This window comes from Serinus canaria, chromosome 2 (genome assembly GCF_022539315.1).
Source record: "Serinus canaria isolate serCan28SL12 chromosome 2, serCan2020, whole genome shotgun sequence".
NCBI lineage: Eukaryota > Metazoa > Chordata > Aves > Passeriformes > Fringillidae > Serinus > Serinus canaria.
The window spans coordinates 89861162-89881115 of NC_066315.1; the positions used below are offsets into that span (position 1 = coordinate 89861162).

The window sequence follows — 19954 nt, forward strand, 5'->3', positions numbered from 1 at the left end:
ACAGAGACCAGTGAGTTGGACAGTAATACCAACCAGATTAATAAAACCTCTAACAATCTGAAATTCTGTTGGAAACAATCAAGAAGGGATTTTTGAAGTCCTCCCTCACCAACCTACTAGAATTCCTTGAAAGTACCAACAGTCTTGTAGATTAAAGAAGTCCATTTGATGCTTGGATTTTGACAAGGCATTTCACAAGGTTCAAGGTTAGCCCTTAAGACAATAAGGAACCCACAGGGTAAAAATAAAATTTCCTGTGTGATTAAATAATCTGTTATGGAGGCAGAGGACAGAAGTTTGCAGTTAATACTGATTTTTTCCATAGTAGAGAGATTCACCACTAGTATTTCACAGGCATCTGCATGGGGATATTCAGGATATGAAAAGTGTATTCAATATATGATTTTGAAAGTACATATAGAGTGAAGGGAAAAACCTTCCTAAGTTATGCATGTAAGTAAAAAGAAAGGTAAACAGAAGACTGGCAAAAAGATTTCATATGACATCTGTGCCTAAACAATAAGATAGTGACAAAATTTGGTGAAGATAAAGTAATATGAAGGTAAGTAATATGAAGTAAGGCAAATGGAAAAGATGACGTATGTGTGTTTATATAAAATTATAGGTTGTGAGCTCAAACTCAGAAGATCAGCTGGGTTGTAAGAGGTAATTCGAATTAATACCAATTCAGTCTTCAATTATAACCAACACAGCAAAGTACCAGAAATAACTAGCAAAGAGCACGAGAATAGAAAGCAGAGAACTGAACTGAAAAACAAACATCAGTCTGACATGTAAATCCATAACATGCCTACATATTTGAATACTGTACGCTAGGCTGGTATCTCCCAAGTCTGAAAAGATAATAGCAGAAAAGGAAAAGAAGTTAGAAAACCTATGGTACAGGGAATGACAAAGCAGCCTATAAGCCTTCCCCTCGAAAAAAACGTGAATGAAGAAGGATATCACAGTGATCTGTAAAATCATCAGTGGCATGGAGGCAGTGAAGAGGAAACAACTGCTCACTGTATCTTCTGATCCAGTATGATGAAGCAAAAGAAGTCAGGACATGGCAAGTTCACAGCAAATGAAAGCAAGTAGCTCTTCCAATCAGTGTCAGATGAGACTGGATGAAAAAGCTGAACACAATTGTATGGACCTTGGATCTAACTTGGTACAGCTGCTCTTATGCCCTAAAATATTACACATTCCTGGACATTACTTCAAGTTCCAGAGACTGCATAAGGATTCCACTGCTACTTTTTACAATAAAAAGCAGCTTACCTGGTGCAGAAACTTCTTTTAGCAACAAGTTGTCTTCCTCTTCTCTCTTAGAGCTTCTGTTTCTGTTCCACAGCCAAATCTGTATCATGGAGCTCTCATACACAAAAACCCAAAAGCCAGACCTCTCATGGCAGCCTTCTTGCAGTCTCTTGTCAAAAACTCAACAGGAGCAACTGTTGCCTCCATTCTTACAAAAGGATGTTCTCCCCAGCTCTGAGCCACCATTCTTGTCCTTTGATGTCTTCAAGACACTTAAGGTCAGCAAGTTGCTTGGAGATACATTACACCTCTATGCTTCTTTGGTTCTTGAGTAATTCCAGTTCTTTGCACCATGTAATTAAATCCCAAACAGCTTCTGCTCACCTAGTCATACCTACAGAAGAGGCTCTTCAGCTCTGGGATGTTACCAAGAGACATCCAGAAGTTCCCACACATGCTTTCAGCCAAGCAGACTACACAGAATACTGAAGTGGCCCACATTCACTAACTACCCCAGCAATTCCCAGTTTGCCCCAAGACATTAGTAGGTCAACAGTCAGCACCTGCTTTCACATATCCAGTGAAATGCAGCTGACTGAGATTGGAACAACTGGGACTAGCTCATTATTAGGGTTTCCTAAAGCATACAATACCTGAATTACTTGGCATAGCCCCTAAACAAATGAAATTATTTTGTGAGTAGATAAAAGCAGCAAGATAAACAATTGAAGAAGATGGACTTGTAACACGGTTGAACTTCTCAAAGCTATTCAATGGCTTTCATTGTTTCTACTAAAACATGGATACAGAAGTACACGTGGGAATAGGTTACACCCTATGCTTTAATCTGAAGTAACAGATGAGTATCTGCCATTGTTTCAGGTGGATGGCAGGACAGAGATTTGTAGTTTTTACATCTGAGAGTGTAGGAAATGTATTCAATTATTACAGGTCAGCAACACCTTCCTGTATGTTTTGGCTACAGAAAGAACATTTTAAAAGGCAGTTTCTCTAGCTTGGCTAGCAGATAACACTGGTGCTTGGAATGTATTCCATGTATTCCAAAGCAACCAACTATAGAAAATCATATAAAAATATCACCTATACAAAATAATTAAATACATACATACATAAATATATAATTAACATAGCTGCCTAAATCATTATGCTAAACTGTAAATCTTGAATATATTTATTCTATCTGATCATACTAAAGTGTTTCCTATAAAGAGTATGCTAAAGTTAATTAGGTATCATTCAGGAACACCTCCCACTGATGCTACATATATACAACCAGACACTATAGAGAGTATACTGTATACTCTGGTTTGCTATACTTACATCCATTTTCTGTGTTTAGTAATGCACAACAAAAATCTTATCCTTATTTCAGATAGTAATGAAGGGTGCATAAACATCTTACAGATACCTCTACTTTTTATATTGAAATCTTCTCTACAGTCTCAGCAAGAGACACATATCATTAACCAGGAAAGTAGCTAACCATCTTGTTTGTCACATTCTGTCTTCCAGCCAGTACTATATAAAATATCCACACATTTGGACATTAGGAAGATTTCTTTCACTGAGTGAGTGATTAGACATTGGAATGGCCTGCCTAGGGAGATGATGGCGTCACCATCTCTGGAGGTGTTTAAGAAAAGACTGGAAGTGGCATTCAGTGCTGTGGTCTGGTTGGCATGGTGGTGTTTGGTCATAGGTTGGACTGTATGATCTCAGAGGTGTTTTCCAACCTAACTGATACTGTGATTCTGTGATTCAACCTGCAATATATTTTTAAATTAATTTCAGGTGCTACTTACATTGGGAATGACCTGGTGGTCGTGTGTTACTAACACTACTCTCAAAGGAAGAGTGGAAGTTGTGTATAGTTTCTTGTAAAATCTGTCTCTCTCGACCCTGTAAAAGAACAATAAAATAAAATAAGGTATTCTTAAATTTCTGTTTAAAAATGAATTTACTAAGACTACACAACAAATGTGTAAATATGTGTGTCTATGTTCAGTATACTATCAGAAAAAATAACAAATCCTTACCTTACAGACATACATAGAAAACCTTGTAGCAATCTTTTCCTGAAACTACCAGACAACAATAGAAACATTTCCATTATTTTCTTCCTATCTTTATGGCATATCTTAGTACAGAACATCATCTACCTCCCCAGATTTTAGCCTCATCAATACTGTTGATACTGATGTAGAGAAATTGTCTTTGTGTTTTGTTTGTCTGAACATCCACTATCAGAGAGGGAATGGACCTCAAATCTAAGAAAGCTGCTGAGAAGCATCAGCAAGCCTGATCAAAGTATAAAATCCCTCTGGAAAGAGCACTGTTAACTCTACACTATTCTTAGCAAATTACTTCATATCAACATAAAATTCAAAGGCAATAAAAATGTATGAAACAAGAGAAAAGCTATTCACATAATCATGGAGGAATCAAAACCTTTTATGTTAACCAAAGGACACCCTTCCTCTTACACAGTATTCTCTAGCTGCCCTATTGCAGCCAGATGGTTCTTTTTAGCACTGCTGAAATCAATATTCAGAAACTGCAAAATTGCTCATGTTTACAAGTAGCTTGTTCACTGGACTAGGAAAGAGTTCTTGAAAGCGAACAGGAAGTGCTGAAAAGGAAGATTTTTTACTAGTCAAATACATGAAACACTACGTTTGGAAAAAAATATTTTAGCTTTTCTAACTAGCATCTGTATCTGAATTTCAAAGTGTATGTTGTATTAATTTTATAAAAACTTTGAAGTAATTTACTAAGTACAATACTTTAAATGTACCTTTCCTGCATTCAGTTCAGAAATAGCTGCCAAAATTTGCTGCCTTGATCCATCCGTTTTAATACCCAACTCTTTCAAATCACCATCAGTAAGTGTGAGGAAAGCTTCCATATCCACCTGCATATAAAAAAAGAAAAAAAAAAAAGAAAAAAGGTAAGACAAATTTATCTATGTGAAGATTCATTACTAAAGGTTAAAAGTGGTTTCTTGGGTTTTTTTAATTGCATAGATTTAATGTAAATATTGTGCAAAAACAATTTTTAATGAATTGCCAGCATCAAACGGTACATACACACTTTGCCACTCTGTTGTAAGGCTTCTAATCTGCTGTTAATCATTCAACTAATCATGATAATACACCTAAAATATTAATGGATTTTCAGGTTTTTTCCCATCAAGTTCTATTAATACAGACTATATAGTCTCCACAGAAATTCCTCTGCCTACCGTAGCAGCTACTTGAATCAACCTAAGGTTTCTCTCTTTTCTTCATCCTTTCCCACTAAGTATTTCAGGAACTTCAGAATATTGTGTTTACTTTTCCAGTGTCTCCTGAGAAAAAACCTAGGTTTTGTTTATGTAACAGTTTTTATCATTACAACATATCCATAAAGTTGTGATAAGAACAAACATCTGAAACTTTTCATATTGATAGAACCTTTCCACACTAAGTATATTAATTTCTACACAATGCTCCCTTGCCTATCATGCAGAGGAACAATAATAACCCAATCTATTGTGATGCAGCTAAATTGTCTGGGCTTGTGCTGAATTTTGAACTGTGTAGCAATGTCAACTTACTGCATGTCCATTCACTACCCTTTTCTTTGCCCAAATAAACACAGAGTATTTGCTCATATCTGATCCTGCCTTAAACATTGTAATGAATTAATTTTATTTATTTTCAGCAACATTTCCTGTCATTGCATCCTTCAGCAAGTCAGTGTCACAGCTCTCATCTATCACAATGCCTATACTCCCCACTTTAATTCTCCTATTGCTTATGCACAGTGGATAAAGAAGATAAAACAGCCATCTCAGTGACTCACACCCTGCTGTTCTCCTTCTGAAAATGAGGTTTCAGCCGTGATTCCAGGGATGATACAGTATGTCCTATGAACTGTTTAACCACATTGGATACAGACATATATATGGAAAAGGAGAGTGTAACAACAGAGAGAAAAAAACCCCTATGTATAGAAAAGCTGTAGGTGTAAAAAGCTCTGCTATTTGCATTATTCTGGAGAATGCCACAAATACCACTTGGTATATGTTTCAAGGTTCTTTCGGCAACCAGGACTGGTTGTAGAACTTGATTCTGGATCACAAATCTGATGCAATGTCTTTTACCCTACTCATTAAAACAGTAAAAGATCTTTTAGAAAAGACATACCTCCTGTTCCTCAAATATAGGCTGATATTTCTCAAGTGACAATTTTTTAAGGAGGCCAGTCAGCTCATCTGTAATAACAGGAAAAAAAAAATTCAACTCCATAGATTAGAAAATATTGTAATGACCTCAGCATTATAAACTGAAAATATGTATTAAAGCCTATATTTCCCATAGTCATTTATGGCAAGAAAAAAACAACCCCATTTATTCTCCATCAGAAATTGAAACATTGGCTTACTCTGTTCTCACCTACTTACATATACTGTAATTCCATCTAGTCTTACCTTGCTAGGATAAGCACCGTTGTATTGCCCTTTCTAACTCATTAAAAGGATCTTACAAAACCAAACCAGTAAGGGCAACTAAGGCACTTCAATGCCTAAAATGCAGGTGCTTGGCCCCAGATGGCTGATCGAAATTGTGCAGGTTAGACAGCAGAACTCCTCAAGCAGGCAAGGAACTGAAAGGCATATTTCTATGTTATCATCCAGGAAGGCAAAGAGTAGAGCAAGCAACGACACACCTGCTCTTTGAAAACACTGATACAGCACAGGTCTTTCTGCACCTTTTTCTCCTTATGTGCCCAACATCCAGGCACCTTGAACAAAGACAGCGGAAGTCCAGCTAAGATGAAAGCTGGACAGAATTTAAGTTTTACAAGGCCACCTTTTAAGGCTAAGAGCTCTGAATTGCTGTCTTTCTTCTAAAGGCCTAAGAAAATTAAATGTTGCAGGACCTGACAGCTCTCTTCCCACACATTTAAAAAAATGTGATTAGCTAAAGAGCATAAGTGCACTTTCAGAATAACCTGACATTACCTTTCTTAATTACACATTACATCTCTCAGCTAAAGTTTTCTTTTTATTACTTTGCTGTCACAAGTAACTGTTTTTTTCCCCTTAAGTACCTAAGTGGTCAGTAAATTAAGTAGTCAGAGTCCAACATGAACATGAATTATTACATTATAAAACAAGACTATATTTAATATTCTGGATATAAACTTTCATTTTAAAGACACCACTAGTCCATTACCAAATATACTTTGCTTTCATTTATTTCACTTCTTTGTCTTTTGACTTTCCCTTTTATTTCATCATCACTAGAAACAGGAAAGAGAATCTTATATTCTAAGCTTCTCAAAAGACATCAAGTACCTTGAGATAAACACACCTCTGTGTACTATTTTGGAAGACTTCTTTACATAGGAGAGTCCACAGACAACTTAAGAGAAAAATTCTAGTTAAGTCTTATCTTCTGCTAGGGTTTTGTTGTTTTTTTTTTTTTAACTTTAAATTCAACTAACTTGGTATGCCTAATATGATTCTAGAGAAGTAAGGTAAGATTACCTTTTTCCAAGTTTTCAGAGCCCTCTTTTACTCTCACATGGTTTCGTCTTTCATAATTCTCTATATCACTGGCTCTTGGAATAGGGACAAGTTGTTGATGGTCCACCAAATGGTTGCCTAAAAAGAAACAAAGAAACAAACAGCACCTCTGAATGCTGCTGCCTACTCTTCCTTCACAGTAACAGTCAATGTAAATCAATTTTCTTACTCATTTAAGTTCACTTGAAAGAAAAGTTAACACTGTAGACCTTCTGTACTTATTCTTCTGATTACTGCTTGGCATATCAGCATTTGTCTGCTGCTGCTGAATCCAACATCAGTAAGAGAAGCCCTTGAATTAAAGGAGCACTTAACTACAAAAGCTTACAAACACAATGAATCCAGAGCTACTTGGGTTTCTGACAAACAACCTCTGCTACAAGGGAACTCAGTGTCCTGGCATTAGTGCACGGTCACAAAACTGAGCTTCACTGAGTGAGATGAGAGCAGCTGATGGCTTGGGGAATTTGCTTCATTATCCAACAGTGAGCTCTCTTGCTTTTATGCATCTCTAAATCAGCAACACTTATGTTATCAAGATCTCATTATAAAATGGCACTAAACATGAAAGGATTTGCTCCAGCAGCCACTATAATATGTACAGCTAAGCCATAAGAAGAGGACAGAAAGAAGGTCAAGTATCACCAGTCTTTGGTGTCAAATGGAATTAGTGTTAATGGACAAAACTGGCATAAGTGAAAATAAACCAAAATCAACAGAGACAATTTCAGAAAAAACAAAAATAGTACCAAGTGCCTCCATTCCTTATTTAAAAGGTTCTGAGTCATGTTATTTTCTTCACTTTTTTAAAGATATTTACAAGAGAAAACAAAGTTATTAATACCCTGTTTCCAATGCAGTAAATGACTTTTAAAATGTTGTAATCTAGACCTAGAAGTCTAATTTAAAAGATACTAATCTTACAGGAAAAGCAATAACATCATAATTCTTTCTTAGGACTTGAAGTTAAAAAGAGGTTGTTATAAGGTTATTTTCACGATTCAGAAAAATAAATGCACTACAGCTCTTAACTTCATGTAGCTATGACTTGCTATGGATAAAAAAACGTATCTCTGTAGTGATGTGCTTCTCTGCATTTACTAATTAAAACAAAAAAAATCTAGAGTGGAGGAAGTGCATTTTGTACCCTCAGCAACGGGTGGAAAACAGGACTTAAGCCACTTATGAGTGGCCAACCTATATGCTAGCTTTGAGGTGATCCCAGTCTCTCTGTAAATAGAAAGAATCCCAGGTTTTGGGAGAGAAAAAGGCAGTTAGTGCAGGAGCATCAATCTCACTGTAGGAAACACCACAATATATTTTCTAGAAAGAAGGGAGACCTCACTCTCATGCAGATACACACTAGTCCAGTATAGTTATAGCTTTAAGCAGGCAGTATTCTGGATGAATTAATCTGTAACTGCAGTACACTACTCACCATCCTCTGTAATAGTACCACTGCTGGAGCCATTGCTCTTGGCGTGTCTGTGAGAAGAAGAGACAGAAGACTCTGCGTTTTGAACCTTAGGAGATGGGGAAGGTGATGGAGAAGGTGTAAGAGTTGGTGATGTGCTTTTAGACGTAGATGAAGTCCCAGATGGAGGTCTTTTGTTCATCTCCAGTTTTTGCTGCAATTAATGATAAAATCATTTGAGTTAAAGAATAATGACAAAAATGTTTACCTTCACATCATGCTTCAACATTACTTGTGTATCATTTCTGAGAGCATGTAGTCACAACAAGAAGTTTCTGCTTGACCTATATTAAAATAATAGAAGCAATAATTATTTTATCCCAGATTAAAGTCTCTCTCCTCAAAATTATCAAGAAAATATATTTATTAAGGCTGTAATTTTGTAACAGGAAAATTATTTCTTGTGAAGAAATACTGCCCACAAGCACTACAATTTTTCTTTTTCTATAAGGACTATCTCAGTTTAAGTACAGGTGGCACTTATGCACCACACAGTCTCTCACTCACCTCCCCACCTCCCTTGGAATGTGCAGAAGCAGAGGTAAAACTGGCATTAGAAAAAAAACAGTTTAATAACAGAAACAAAGTAAATTACTTTGACTTGAAAATAGGGATTTTCATTTGTAGATTAAGGATTTTCAAAACATATGAGATGCTAATTTAAAGCAGCACTTCATGTTGGATTTACCAGAAACATGTAACAAGCACAAACTACATTTTGGGCGTATTAAACCCCTTGCTGAGCTGGAATGGAAGTTTCCAGCCAACCCTCAAATTTATTATTAACTAACAGGAGTCAAGTGATTTATTAATAATTTAGCAAATATTTAATACATTTGTAGCCATGGTAAACAGGAAAATACATGAGTTAAAATGGGTAGTAGAATATATATATGTACACATATCAACAGACTTTTACAAAAACCATCAATGCACCTCATCTCCTAAATTCTTTGATCTACATATCCATTTTGATGTCTGCACTGTATGACCCAAAAAGAAGGTGATTTTTTACTGGATTCCTGAATTCAGAGTTTAGATACCACTTGTTACTCAGGCTACTAAAAATAAACTGATAAAAAAAACGATCCAGGAAACAATGCAAGAAATGAGAATGACAGTGGTTCTTGTCTTTACAATTTTGCTTCTGTGTGGTGGCATAAATGGAACATTTCTAGTTAATGAAAAAGATGCACATTTAAAGGATAAAACTCATTTGAATGAGATAAAACTCATTTGAACTCATTCTTCCATTACTCTATCCTGTCAGAATGTAATACTTCCTTAGCCCAGCACTGAACTGACTAGAAGTAATGTAGTATGATACAAACTTGAGAGTTCCTTGAAGAGCATCATGAACTCATTTCAACTTTCTGTCCCAAATTTCCATCTAAATTGTTATTGGCCATTTGTGTGGCAGAATGGTCTTCCCTCCCTAGCACACTGTCTGCATTTATTTAAATTACATTATCTTGTAAAATGTTATTCATTTTTTTATTTTCCTTTCTTTAAATCTTGCACCATCTCACCCCTCATGGGTAAGTTTTGCAAAATTGATAAGAGTAAAATCACTGCATTTTAAGATCAGCTATTTCCAAGTTTAGACAGCATGATCCTAATGGGAGGACATAAGCCATTCCTCAATGGATATAGGCATTAGATTTCCACCATTTACATTGCTGATTACAATAACACACTGCTAGCCTTTGCAGCCAGTGTGGAACCATATTTGATTGTGTTCTCCCACCAGGAATCTCCAAAAATCATCTCAGTTGTGTGATACATGAATATCTATAGTGAGATCCACACTATGACATGTTTTCTTACTGGTGGATAGAAGGAAACTCATCTAGACATCTAAACCAAGAGCACTGAAAAAGCTGTTGGCTTTCCAAAACAGTGGCATAAACGTTGTTTAAAAATCTTTTCAGCAGTACAAAGAACAGCCTTTCCAGAAGATGATCTGCAGCACATTGCACTTCACTACTCTTTTATCCACTAATGTATCCCACTGTGAGTGGAAACAGTAGATAAACTTCTTAGTGGCAGCATTGTTGCAACAAAAGGCCACAGGATCTGCAGCCCCAAGCTCACAGGCACAGGTATTATCTCTTGGTAGGATGATTAATATAACTGGAGAAAAATGAGACTTTTGGGGGGCACACAAGGAGCTCTTCTGAAATTATTTCCAAGTTAAAAACAAGCTGAGAGGACATGCTGAGAGTTTAATTAAAACATACTGGCCCGACCACCTCTGAAAGAAAAAGCATTTGGTAGCTGCTCTGCAGACAAAACTTTAATGAGGGAAGAGGATGATAAAGGGGTTTTGTTTACAGGAAAAAGAGATGGATCATTTATAACTCAGGGAGCAGTTACACAGGATAGAAAGGGAGGAAAGATTACCATATGCCAAAGAATTGTATAAATCCTCAGACTCTGGTGGTCCAGCTGAGTTAGAAATCTTACCTCCCAATCTCATTTTGAAAAGCAACCAGTAGCCCCTCCAGAATCAGGACTGACATATCAGAGACAAGATGACTATTCGTGGAAACTGTTTCAACATTGGTTGCACCTTTTCTTTTTTTGATTTTTGTCCTCCAGAAATTTCCATGTAATTTCTGAACAACTTTTCAATTCCATTTATTATTTTTATGTACTGATTAAATATAAATATTGTGTACTGTTGCCATATAAGACATCACAGAATGAGATTGCAAAAAGTATTAATTTTATACTCTGGTCATTTTTGTTTCCTCAAGTAAAATTTGAAAAACCTCACTAAAAGATGCAAACAAAGCAAAAAAAATATTAGCTGCTTGGAGATTACATAAGCAAAATTTGGAGAAATTTTGCTGCTGCTCACGCATTCTAACATTTCCAGAATATTAGACATTTAGAACATAAACCCCAAATTTTGTGTTTTCCTTCTCTTGCTCTCTGAAATGCATGTTTCTCTATGTAAATAAACCCATCAATTTCTCAATAGCGTGTCACATCTTCTGTTATGATGCTGCTTTCCAGTTTGTGTCTCTGCAGATCTTGAAGATTTAAAATCTTTAACAATCGAAAATGTTGTACAAAGCATGTGCACAAAAATGTGCAGGTTGTGAGAGCAAAGCTATTCCAGGGAATTGACAGGTAAGTCAGCACATGACTTTGGTGATGACCTACTGTTTAAAAATAACACCAGTGGACCAGACTGGTTATGTACATATTGTTGTGGTCACCATATCCTGGTACAAATTATGTCATACTCTGCATTCAGATAGAGCCTTTGAAGGGAAACTAGCTGGAGAAACTAACTATATCACTTCAGGGTAAAATCCAGAAATAACTAACATAAAACACTATATCTGGTCCGTAGAAAGAAATAATGAGAAACCGTAATAGTGGAGATTTACCCTAAAATCAAGCATTACATCTACTTTTTTTTAAATAGAGTGAAATTAATAATAAAGTAAAATAATGTTTTATTATTAGGTTTCATCTTCTGTGGGCTTGCACTTAAAAGTAAGGTTTGTAGAGCTGAAAAGCTTCCACTAACATAACAAGTGTCCATTCATTTTTGGCTGTGCAATGTTGTGCACCAGCCACCCATGACCGAGATATGACCTATTAGCCAATCTGGAGTTCAAAATTTTACATTTTCCATTACCTTTACAACATGTCCATTGCCAACAATCTGAGCACGCTGCAAATCCGACGTGGTAGATGACGGAGTTGACTGGACTGGACTGTGCTGTTGGCTGGGTTTCTGTTCAGGTAAGCCTGATGCTTTTCTTCTTTGGGCTGCAATCTGAGACAAAACATTATCTGCACTGCCACCTAGAACAAAAAATAAAATAAACCCAGTAAAGGAAACCATAATTTTGAAATGTTTGTTAACTCTCAAACATTCACTTTCATTTAAAAAACTGACTGGATAAAGCATGAGACAATTGCAAGGTTCAGATCTCTACAGCAGTTTCCAGATTGAAGAACAGAAATCAGTAGCAGAAGAGTGAAGCCAGCCCTGTCTATACACATACAGAGCTGACTTTCATACCTTTGGACATAGTTTTCATAAGCCACTTCACCATACTGTCTTCAACAACTACTAGGTACAATGCATGAAGCTTTTGTTTTAATTGAAAATTGTTTTTTATTTCAAACAGAAAGTAAGCAACAGCTATAGGAGTCAGCTCTATGACATGTATGGTGCAATGAGCCAGCATCCACCTGATCCACCATGGATGAATCCAGTAAAATCTGCATGAGATGGGCTGACCACTGAGACTTCTGTAACAGATGTAAGGCTCTTCTTCCCTTATGCAGGTGATTGAAGTCTAATCCCATGACCGCTAAATTTACAGAAGCTTTGCTTCTACAATGGTAGGAGCATTCAGAAAAGGTTTAGTATCTTCTACCATCATCACAAACTAATTTTTTAACCAAATCATATACAAAATACTTTCTTGTTAAAAATGGTACCTGATCGGTTATGCAGTTCTCCTCCATGCCTGTTAATTCCTGCAATGTTATTAGATCCACCAGAAGAATGGGGGGAATGGTTGAAGTTATTGGAATTTGAAGGAGAGGCTGGTCTTCTTGCAAATGTTGGCAATTTGACTGGTCTAGTACCTTTGCTAACAGATGTCTAGAAAACAAAATGAAAAATAATTTGTTCTTTCTTGATTGAGAAAAATAAAGAGCAAACTTCAACTGCTATTTTCTTTATCCCAAGTTCTGAAACTTGCACTGAAGAACCAAGGGGATATCAGAAAGAATCTTATTCTACATATACAAATATACTGAATATATACTTATATAAATATATATATATATAGATTCTGAATATATTTATTCAATGAAATAAATTACACCACATTAAGCCATTAATTCTTCTTAATCTTTGGCCAACAAAAATGAGCATATACAATGCACCTGAGATATGATATACACAGTATTATGAGCACTAGGGAAGGAAAAAAATTATCACATGTGAAATTTCTTTCCTGCAGATTCCTGGCTTTGTCTCTCCCATCTTACAAAACAGCTACCACCTTCCCATCCATCATATCGTTGTTTCTTACAAACTAAGCTGCAAGAAGTGATATAAACTTTCTCTCCACCAGTTGCATTTCTACATTCCCTGCAATCTAAACAGCAGCATCTAGCTGCACCACTTTATTGAGTTTTATGAAGAGAGGCAACACTGATCCAGCTATACACTACCCACATCCTCAGCCACATTCTCCTTCATTTCTTTTGCTTTTACACCATTGGCCACTGCCAGCCACTTGACATATGAGCTTTTGCAGCTCAGCTTATTCTGTTGCTCAAATCACTTCTTCCATCTCTGACTTACTGTTTCCCTCCTTCCTATACCTTCAGCAAGACCGTTCTTTCCTCATAGAAGGACTGATGGCTAGTCCTACCCTACTCTCCCTGCTCCTCACTTTATACACATGCCAATTATCCAGCTATGTTATTGCAACTATTTTTTTGGGATGATAAACACATACCTTCCTGTTATGTCACTTTCCTTATTCTGCCTTATTCCACCTAAATCACCTCCACTGGTATTAACCTAGCATCCACATAAAAAAAAGCAAAGAGGAAAAAAATTCCTCCTAAATGTTTTCATTGTCCCATGTCTACAACTGACACTGAAACACAGTTCTGGATTGGTCTTCTCTGTATCTAGTTATTACAGTCTACACTTAGGGGAGTAAGCACTTCTCCTTTTTCTCCAACTATGAAAGAGAAGGCTCTCAAGGTTGTTTAATTTCCTATCTCAAGACAAACCACCTATTTTTCTCTTGGTTTGCATTTTCACTGAAAATATTGTAGAATCAGGCAAGCTTCTTGCATAAAAAAACTGAAATAATCAAGAATTTTTCCAGTTTTACAGTACTTCCAATTTAAAGCTCTGTGCCTTCAAGTGCACTTGATAACTACTTGCTACAATTTCATGTATTGCTAATCTTTCAGAATATTATGTCTGTATATTGGTCTTACTGATATTTCTTCCCTCCTGCTCAGTTACTAAAAATTGAACAATTTTCATTCTTTTCTACTGTCCCTGGTCTTTTTTTCAAATCAAAGCAGTTTCTAACACACTGTTGGTGCTTCTGGTTAACAGCAAAAAACAACCAAACAAACAAAAACAAACCCCAAAAAACCAAACAAAACAAAAAACCAAACAAAATCAATAACTCCCCAAAACCAAACCAAATTAAAAAAAAAGTTGTTTCACTTCATACAGAACTTTTGTTTCATTATGCTCTTTCCATAGAGATGTGCATTCCTCCCAAGCAGCACTGCTTAAACAGACAAGCCACTGCTGAAACAGTGGATTAAAAGAAATTTCTAATCAGAAACAGAGTGGCTCACCAGTCAACAGGGCCAGGCCATAACACAGTATTTTCATATACATTTAGTTTGCTTACTATATCAGAGTTCCCACTGCTGTTAAAATCATGCTTGACTGGTCTTTGTGGCCAGGCAGTTCTCATCTGTTCAGCTTTGCCATCTTTGCCGAGTCGGGTTCGGTCAGAATTCCAAAGCTCAAAGCTTGAGGGTGGTAAGAAAGGTGGTATCACTGCTTTCAGCTTATCACTGGGCAGCCTGGTAAACGGGGCACTACTCCTCAGCTGAGAAAGGGGAACAAAAAAAGGGTGAGGGGAAGAGTCACTTCTAAGAAAGTTTACTGGGACCTGGTGATGCAGTTTCAAAATATTAAGTTAAGCAAAAAGACGAAAACACATTTAAACAGAACAGAAATGAGACACAAAAGTACTATTTGAGGAGAAGTACAACACATAATAACACGAGAGAAACCAATGAACATTGTGGTACCCCTCAGTATTATGCTTATTCATTTGATGCAATGAATACAGCTCATTAAGCAGCAGAAACTGTCTCTTCCTTTATTGGGCTAAATATTGCTTAACTTGACTTTCACAAGAATAACAATGAATTTCCAAAGAAATAACAATGTAGTCCTCTCTGTATTCCCAGACAGGATGACTGGAAATAGTGAGCAACTGCATGTTCCTGCTGTATGTGTGCTGCAGAGATAAAAACACAACTGATTTTACTCCCTGGAGTTCTGTCAGTCATATCAAAAGTTCTTACAAAAGAACTCAAACTTCTTACAAAAGAACATAAAGATAATAACCAGCCGAATTTAATGACATCACCAGGGAGTAAGCTGCAGGGGAATATAAAGCTACAGCATAACAAAAGAAGAAATAGAATAACACAAATACACCTCCCAAACAAAATATTTCATGATTGCCTCTAATAGCAATTTCACACCTCCATTGTACCATGTTCCATCCATGTTTTCCTCACTTGATACTGCTTGTCAGCAACTAAGAAGCTGTTTCATCTATTTTACTATTTCATTGCTGTTCAAACAAAGGTATGGGTAACTTCTGAAAGAGGTCAGTACAGATTCCATATCACACTGCTTTTAGCACTTTCTAGTCTAAGAACTACTGGTATATCAAAATCTATCAGTTCATGTCTAGTGACTACAAATATGCTCTTTTTCTAAAAGTAACTTGGACAGGAGAAAAAAAACTGTAAAAATTATGGGAGCTACAAGACCCTCTGAATTAGGCTGAAGCACCAAAAACATTGCAACATACCATAGTTGTCAATAATTCATCATCCTTTTCTCCTTTCACAGCGTTTGCACCTGAAAAATACATAAATTATGTTTTGATGTTTACATGTTTCTACTTCTGCTTCTAAGGCTAGCTCATTGTTTTCAAACAATCAACAGCTTTACCCTCAGTGTGCACACAGTATGAGGATTTCCAGCAACACTCTCATGCACCTCAGCTAAAGTCAAGCCAAGTCTTACTTTGCATTGCAGACAGTGAGGGATTTTTATGGAAGACAGTAACACTTTTCAGAGACCGGTCTTAATTTAATGGTGTTTACTAAAGAACAGTAACATGGCTATATTAGTATTTTCCTGCTTAAATGCTACTGCACTCAGCATGATCAACAATGAGTACAAAAATCTCTCTTTCTACAGACTACAAATACGTTACATTTTTTCACTTCTATTAAGCTAAAGCAGAACTAAACCAATAAATCAGAAATAATATCATCCTGACCACCCCAAAAGACAACTCTGCCTTTACCACCAGCTTTGCTATTTGTGTTCCAAGCTGTAGCAGCATCAAGGTCTCCAGAGATGTCTGTATCACTCTGTGAGGCTACTTTTATAGTGGAATTTAATGATGGCTCAGTCTCATCCGGAAAAGGCACAAACTGATTAGAAGGAAATCCATGGCGCAATGTCTGAGTCAACTTCAGCTTGCGGAATCGATTGGACATTCTGCTCCACCAGGACTAGATTGAAAAGAAGACACAACAATTTAATTCCAACTAAAAGGAAAAAAAAGGAGGAAAAGAGATGTATAATTAAGCAATCTTTACAGAAGCAATAATTTCACCAAGGAGTTTTTGAAATAAACAAAAAAGCAATGTTAAAGTGGTTTGCAGTTACCAACAGAATCCTTCAGGGTAATTTGCATGTGTAATAATTATCTCTTCCCTTATTTTTCACCTGGAAAATATTTTAAAATATTTTTTCACAGTATCTGGAAGACCAAAGCAGACAGAAGTGTTAGGGCAATTTGAATAGGGAATTTTTGCAGCTACATAGAAAATATTTAATTTTCCCATTAACTTCCAATTTCACCATTGATTTTTACTCTCTCTGGAATCAATGAGTGGCATCTCGATTTTCTGCTTTTTAGAGGTGTGCATATGAGCTTATGTAATCTACATCAAAGCTTCTCGCCAAGATTTTCAAAACCAGTGGCAAACCGCAACAGTTCTGATAGTATTTCTTTTAAACCAAAAATCCACAATCCATAGTGCTGCTATATAGGTAATTTAACCAGACTGGGAAAAGACTATAAACTGAAAAAGAGCAAGGCAAGGAAACAGCAGCTGTGAAAACAACAGAAACCTTAGGACTACGTACCTATAACGTCCATCCATACAGATATCACCTATGTGGAAACTGCTGTGCAAAAGGACTTTGCTCAAAATAAAATTTATTTAAATATTCACAGACCTGCAAATTTTTACAGGCAGAGAGTGCAAGTTGCTTCAAGTCTTCAGTAAGATATTTCTCTAGACTATACAAAACCTATGCCATTTGCACCAAAAATTATGTAGCTCCTAGGTAAATTAGACTTTCAGTACCTCCTGATTATTTCTTAATAAAGTTCTTCCTTCTCTTTCTGGAACACTTTTTTAAAAAACTAATGTTAAAGTAACAACACTTCATTAGGTTAACTTTAAGTGATAGCAAATCCAGGTAACAACCCTTTTTCACAATACATATTCTTCTCTCTAGGCATTTAATATTTTTCAACTATTCACTGATATGCGTCTTTGCAACTTTTTTATACTTATCCTCTACATATTATTCCTTGTAGCAGAAGACCACTAAAAACATTTTAGATCAGCACAGTGCATTACTAATGCGTAGAGTTCTCAGACTTCTGTATCTCTTTGGTGTCACAACTAATAAAGATTTCCATTACTTTCAGCAACAAAGATCTGATGAAAAAAGGCAAGAGAGACAAAAAGCTCTGAGAAAGCAATAAAACCCACAGATCAGCATTTATTCACCTTCCAAAAGGAACTTGAAGATCATCTAGTTTTAAGATACAATACAATGAGCTTACAAAAGAGAATGCTTGCATTTCTTGGTTTTGGTCACTGAAGCTACCTTGCTTTCTGTAAGAAAGATCACTTCTAACTGCCCATCATCTCTGCTACTCCTACCCACAGTGCTTCTGCTCCCTGAATATATACACTCACACCACAAACTACCCCAAAATTGAATAAATACAGCCACTATGTTACCAGACAAAAACCACAGCTCTCTGGCAAGAAAGTAATGACACTGGAGAGGTTCACCTTGTCTTCTGGTGTTCACAGTATGATGGTCTGATCTCTGGAGTTTTTAGTTTGCTCTGGGAGGAGTTTGCAGCCTCTCCATATACCCCCTACCCCATCACACATGTACAGAAGCCGTAATAAAGGGCTTTAAATAGACTGAGGCAGTCAAGTAACAAAAATTCATTTCTGGTTAAAAATAGTGTCTATAAAAAGGCAGTGTCTATCTAGCAGCAGTGGGAGAATACAACAGTATTAAAGAACTAGAAAAATGGTGTTGCCATTTCAGAAATACCTTAGACATTTGTAACAATGCTAGGAATAAAAGACTAAGGGAGAGAACTGGAAATCTCTGCCCTCAATTTTAATCTAGAAGAGAAACTGAATATGGTAATTCACACTGCTCCAATACTGATATTGAGAGTGTAATATGATGAAGAAGAACAGGCAGGAAGAAAAAAAAAAAGGACATAAAATTTTTACATATGGAAAACGGACAACCTTGGTTTTGAGGCTGCTGGGAGGAAAGGGTTAAAATCAAGTAAGAGGAGAGAAGGGTTCCTGCTCAAAGTGACCTTTCAACTGGCAATTCTAAAAACGTATGTGTGGAAAACTTCATTTATTATGCCAAGTGTTGTTCATCCTCTGCCTGATTGGAGAAGTAGAATTCCTGTGTATAGGTAACACATTCTCACAGCCACACCCAAAGTCATTACTTATAGGATGAACTAAGACTACTGGAGCCTGCACCCAGCCTTGTTGTTGCTGAGGTACCAAAATAAATCTCCTTGCATTTCAGCTGTGGCTTGGTGGTTGCCTTGGTTACCCACCTGTGTGGATTCACACAGAGGCCATGAAATGGTAAGAAACAAAGCAATTAACACTTCTTGTGTGATAGAGGTGAAGAACGAGATCATGAATATCCACTATGTTATCAGCAGGTAAAGGAACAGGGGCCATTATTGTGCACAAATTAAAAATAAAAGAAACACATTGCAAAATAAAAAGTCTACTAGTTAATGACAAAAGTGCTCAAAGTAGAGGTGAGACTGAACAGCATTTATTTTTTTAAAACTTCATAAGCAGCCTACCGGTATTTTAGTATCAGGTATTTTGTATGAGTACCATTAACAGGAGGAAGGCAGGAATATATATATATAAATACTGCTTAACAGAGTAAGAGATTTAAATGAGCTTAAACAAATTAGAACCAGGCAATATTGATTAAAATTACCCCAGATTAATTATAGGCAACATGACCTCTGAATAAATACTGATTCTCTTCACTAAAAAGTATGGGAGAAGTTACAGAAATCAGGCAAAAGGCAAATATACAATCACCGAAAAGGGAAAATCTGAAAATTTACTGCTCAAAATGCTTACCATGAAAAGGCATAACTGAAAAAACTCCATATGTCACCACAGCTCATAAGAGACAGCCAGCATAGGTTTGTTGAAAATAAACTCTACCAAATGAATCTCTTTTTGACAGAATAACCAGTCAAGTGAGCAGAAGGGAGGAAAAGTTGGAATGTAGTTTGACTTTATTAAAGCTTTTATTGCTATTTCATTTAGCATTCATCAAACAACTGAGAAAAATATGGTTCAAGTAAAATTAATAAAGCAAAAGACCAGAGCCAAAAAATGAGACAAATTGCGAATTATCTGATCTCAAACTGGGAGAACATACTTTGTGCAATAGGTTT

General features: G+C 36.4%; 1 protein-coding gene across 4 annotated transcripts in view; it reads right to left on the reverse strand.

The window, feature by feature from the left end:
• The window catches only part of ANKS6 (ankyrin repeat and sterile alpha motif domain containing 6), a 38856-nt gene that overhangs the window by 3023 nt on the left and 15879 nt on the right, over positions 1–19954 (reverse strand). For 2 of the 4 annotated variants that reach the window (XR_007776885.1, XR_007776886.1), the window contains exons 7-17: positions 16472–16682; positions 15968–16017; positions 14762–14965; positions 12801–12966; positions 11986–12155; positions 8295–8484; positions 6818–6934; positions 5472–5539; positions 4079–4195; positions 3087–3183; positions 1285–1657 (exon numbers count right to left, since the gene is read on the reverse strand). Coding sequence is in view for 2 of the 4 variants with exons in the window: in XM_018907819.3 (XP_018763364.3) it covers positions 3087–3183; positions 4079–4195; positions 5472–5539; positions 6818–6934; positions 8295–8484; positions 11986–12155; positions 12801–12966; positions 14762–14965; positions 15968–16017; positions 16472–16682 (1390 nt within the window). In the remaining 2 variants the exon portion in view is untranslated. The remainder of the gene's footprint in view (positions 1–1284; positions 1658–3086; positions 3184–4078; positions 4196–5471; positions 5540–6817; positions 6935–8294; positions 8485–11985; positions 12156–12800; positions 12967–14761; positions 14966–15967; positions 16018–16471; positions 16683–19954) is intronic. The other 2 variants (XM_018907819.3, XM_050970958.1) reach the window with 1 other exon arrangement.